Consider the following 3,818-nt stretch of genomic DNA (forward strand, 5'->3'; position numbering starts at 1 on the left):
CGCTTCCAGCTGGGTGAACGTGTGGGGGTGGGGCTCCGGACGAAGCCAGGCTCCGAGTGCGAGGTCCCAGGCTGCGGGGTGGAGCGGAGACCCCCACTTCGTCTCGAAGTCCCACTCTGTAAACCCCAACAATAGTGCGGACTCCGCCTCCTCGCCTCACCCTCTCCCCGTGCTAGTAGGGGTTCGCTCCTCTTCTCGCCTTCTTTCCATCCCCACCGCCCTCCCGAGTCCGGGAGGAAGAGCTGGAGCTAAGTGGTGAGCGACGGTGGTGGCCCTGCCGGTTGTGGGGGTGGGCAGAAAGTGGCTTTGTGTCAGGGACTCCCCGCTGGGGTCCAGGTTGCAGGCTCCTATGCTTTGTGCTCCTCACCCAGAAGGCGAAAGATTTGCTGCCCTTAGTTGGGGGAGAGATTAGGAAGCAGCTCACCTGGCCGTTGGCACTGTGGTGTTGGCTTAGGTGTCTGACAGACTGGGCAGAGATATTTGTGTAGGAGCCAGTAGGAAAGGGGAGGAAGGAGTGGGAAAGAGCTGCCAGCAAGAAAGTAGTTAACAGAACAGAGTTGCTGCAGGCTTTGGTTTGAGTCAGGTTATGAAACCACCTCGGGGACTGACGCGGGCAGACACCTGCTAGTTTAGCGGCAGAACTTTTCAGCCTCAGCTGCTGTGAGCTTACTTTGTGTCTGTCAGCTTCTTCTTCCCATTTCTCCCCTTCTGGGCCAGGGGCAGTTAGGTTACTTCACTAATGGAAGTGGTGTGTACCCTTAGTCACACACAAGTCTCAAGAGAGCTTTTCTTAGTGTATTGCTGCCAGTCTTTCCCTCAGTTCATTGACTTTTCTATCTTTTCGGGGGGAGGGGGAGTCTCCTGGGAATTTCTGCTCTCAGGGCACCTGGTGTTCAGGCTGCAGAAAGAAGCTTCCCAGGGTGTCAGTTGAAGCCGTAAGTCTGAGCCCCCCCGAGACGCCTCAGACTTTGCTGGGTGCCCTGTTACAGCCAGAAAGGAGTGTTGAATCATCTGGGACTCAGCCAGGCTCTTGGCCCTCCCGGACAAAACAACTCTGGAGGGCTAGAGGTGTTGCTACTCCTTTATCCTTGTAGGTCTAGATTAGGGAGAAGTGGGGAAGGGAAGTAGTTTCTGGTCCTACTTGGGGAACTCTCTCCCTCTTCTTCGTCAGTAGTTAAGCCCTTCGGGCCGTCACTTCCTAGACGACTCCACTCCCTTTCCACCAGGTGGAGGCTTTTGTGCAGTAGGTTTCCCAGGAGCTGTGTTTGGGTAACTGAAGCCCTAAGGCCCTGGGAAGGTAAACAACCGAGCCAGTCCTGGTTTTCTAGTTCCCTGGGTTTCTCTTAGGCCCAATTATCCAACCTAATGGGTTGAGCTCATGGGCCCCAGGAGCATGACTGCTTTGGAGCCTTCGCATGTATGTTTGTATGTTGGGAAGGTGTGTTGTGGGTCTCATTTCCCCTGAGGTCTCTAAGCTTGGAGCCATCCGAGAGGAGGAAACTTGTTCCCATTATCCTGGAAGTAGGGAACTGATCCTTGAGAATTCCAGCTCCTATGCAGTCTCTGTGATCCCACTCAGAGATAGAGGGAACCAAGTTGGGGGGTGGGGGTGGGGTCCTCGCAGCAGAGTTGGGGGATGACCTTCTGAGCACTACCAGGATACCCTCATCTGGAACCCCTTTCTGTATCCCCAGGAAAGATGGGGCTGTTACCATGGTGATGACCTTAGGGTCTTTATTGGGCAGGATCTCCCCTTGGCTCAGGAGGTGAGCCAGTACAAAGGTGTCATCTGTTCCCACCTCTTGCTGGTCAGAAGGCCCTCAGAGATCTGGGGACAGCTGAGCTCTGGACAAGGGGCTGCTCGTTTCCCTCTTACCTGCATCCAAGAATGGGCTGGGCTGCATGGTTTCATGGGCAGCCAGGGAAGCCCTCCGGGTTCCCCTTGCTAAAGGGCCTCTGCCCTTGGAACTGGGCATAGGAAGGCATGGTGCTAATAACTTACACTTGGAAACAGATACTCGGAAAAGAGGCCCAGGTGAGGATGGGTAGGCAGAGAGGGAAGGGGGCAGGAGAGAGGCTGTAGGTGTGTCCCTGGGAGAAGTCTGTTAATGTGGGCTCCAGGCGCCCATGGGCACTGTAGACATTGGTCATGTTCACTGTCCTCGCCCCTCCTCTGGTAGGGAAAAGGGCCGAGGTGGTTTGGCAGGAAAACGGGTGGCACCAGGAGGGCTAGCCTGAGTGGCTGCTAAATGGATAAAACATCTGGATGGGTGGTTTTGTGTCCCCAAGAAGGCAGCTTCCAGGTCTGGGCAAAGGTTGTCTCTTGTCTGTTTTTTCTTTTCTTCCTTTTCTCTCTCTTTCTACCCCCGCCAATCCTACTGAGTTAGGGTGCAGGGAGACCCAGGATACTTCATCCATTACTGCCTGTTCCTTCTCATAGGGAGAGCAAGGGGTTCAGCGGTGGAGATGTGTCATATCAGACCCTCAGTGAGACGGAGTACAGCAGGGGTTATTGCTGAGTGATTGTTAGGGCACGGGCCTCTTCTCCCCTGCCCTGGGCTTCTTGGGTAGAAGGGTCCCCAGAGGGTGAGATTGCAAGACAGGCAGTGGTTTCTTTGCTCTGGGGCTGGATGCCTGTTGATGGCCTGTCCACCCAGGCAGTTCCAGTGCCTGGAAGGGCACTGTCCTGATTGGGTGATGTACAGAGCAGCCTGGTGTTTGTCCCAGCCCAGCACCGGGAAATGGATAAAGTCTGCCTCCCTGCAGAAATTGGAAGGTGTGAGGGAGCAGGGAAGGCGGTGTGACCTGTCTTGCCTGTGCTGCTTGTTTGTAGGACAGTGGCAGGAGAGGGGCAGCAGGATGAACGTGGGAACAGCACACAGCGAGGTGAACCCCAACACGCGGGTGATGAACAGCCGCGGCATCTGGCTCTCATACGTGCTGGCCATCGGGCTTCTCCACGTCGTGCTGCTCAGCATCCCCTTTGTGAGCGTCCCCGTTGTCTGGACCCTCACCAACCTCATCCACAACATGGTGAGGGCCTGCCCGCTGCCTGCCTTTGGTGGGGTGGGGGTAGGGGACCCTCCCCCCGAGACGTGGGCCAGATGTCAGGGTGACATGCTGACTTCAGTCACCAGAGTTCTCTTCTTTCTGCCCCACCCCCCATTACTGGAATAAAATCTGCAGGTATGGCCACACCTCTTGGACGGGGTGGCTTATGGATTGGAAGAGAGGGTCATCAAGAGCTGAGCTAAGGACCCCAAAGAGTCTGCAGCACTTGGATGCCTAGCCTGGGGCAAAAATGCCTCTTTCCCCAATCAAGGTCCTTCTCTCTTGCCCCTCCGTGCTCTTTCACTACCTGCTTGCTCCCTGGTACTCTTGGCGGGCAAGCAAGACCTGGTTCCTTTCCATCATCTGGCCTCCCCACAGCTGGCGCAGGAAGCCTAGCCCCGGGCTGGAGAGACGGCGTCTCCTTGCTGGTTCTATGTTTGACTCCTCCCCGGGAATTCTCCTCATGCCAGGCCTGCCCTCTCACCCAATGGGTCTCCTTATTCTCTGGCCAGTCTCCCAGCTGCTCCAGCCTGACCTCCAGCCCGCATCCCCCTGCCCAGTAGATGGGGCTCCGAATCACTGGGAGCCCATGTCTGTGACTGGGGCAGAGGAGCTGAGCTGGAGGGCCCTTGGCGTTCTGTGTCCTCTAATGAAGGCCCCTCCCTCCAGGGCATGTACATCTTCCTGCACACAGTGAAGGGGACACCCTTTGAGACCCCGGACCAGGGCAAGGCGAGGCTGCTCACCCACTGGGAGCAGATGGACTA

General features: G+C 56.5%; 1 protein-coding gene across 4 annotated transcripts in view; it reads left to right on the top strand.

Annotated features, from left to right (window-relative positions):
* Positions 1–3,818, top strand: part of ORMDL3 (ORMDL sphingolipid biosynthesis regulator 3) — a 5,837-nt gene that overhangs the window by 519 nt on the left and 1,500 nt on the right. For 2 of the 4 annotated variants that reach the window (XM_010842631.1, XM_010842632.1), the window contains exons 2-3: positions 2,834–3,033; positions 3,721–3,817. In XM_010842631.1, coding sequence (XP_010840933.1) covers positions 2,860–3,033; positions 3,721–3,817 — 271 coding nt within the window. In that variant the 5' untranslated portion in view covers positions 2,834–2,859. Of the gene's footprint in view, positions 1–23; positions 256–319; positions 661–2,833; positions 3,034–3,720; position 3,818 lie in introns of those variants that run through there. The other 2 variants (XM_010842633.1, XM_010842634.1) reach the window with 2 other exon arrangements.

The sequence above is a fragment of the Bison bison genome, unplaced genomic scaffold, assembly GCF_000754665.1.
Source record: "Bison bison bison isolate TAMUID 2011002044 unplaced genomic scaffold, Bison_UMD1.0 scf7180017864180, whole genome shotgun sequence".
NCBI lineage: Eukaryota > Metazoa > Chordata > Mammalia > Artiodactyla > Bovidae > Bison > Bison bison.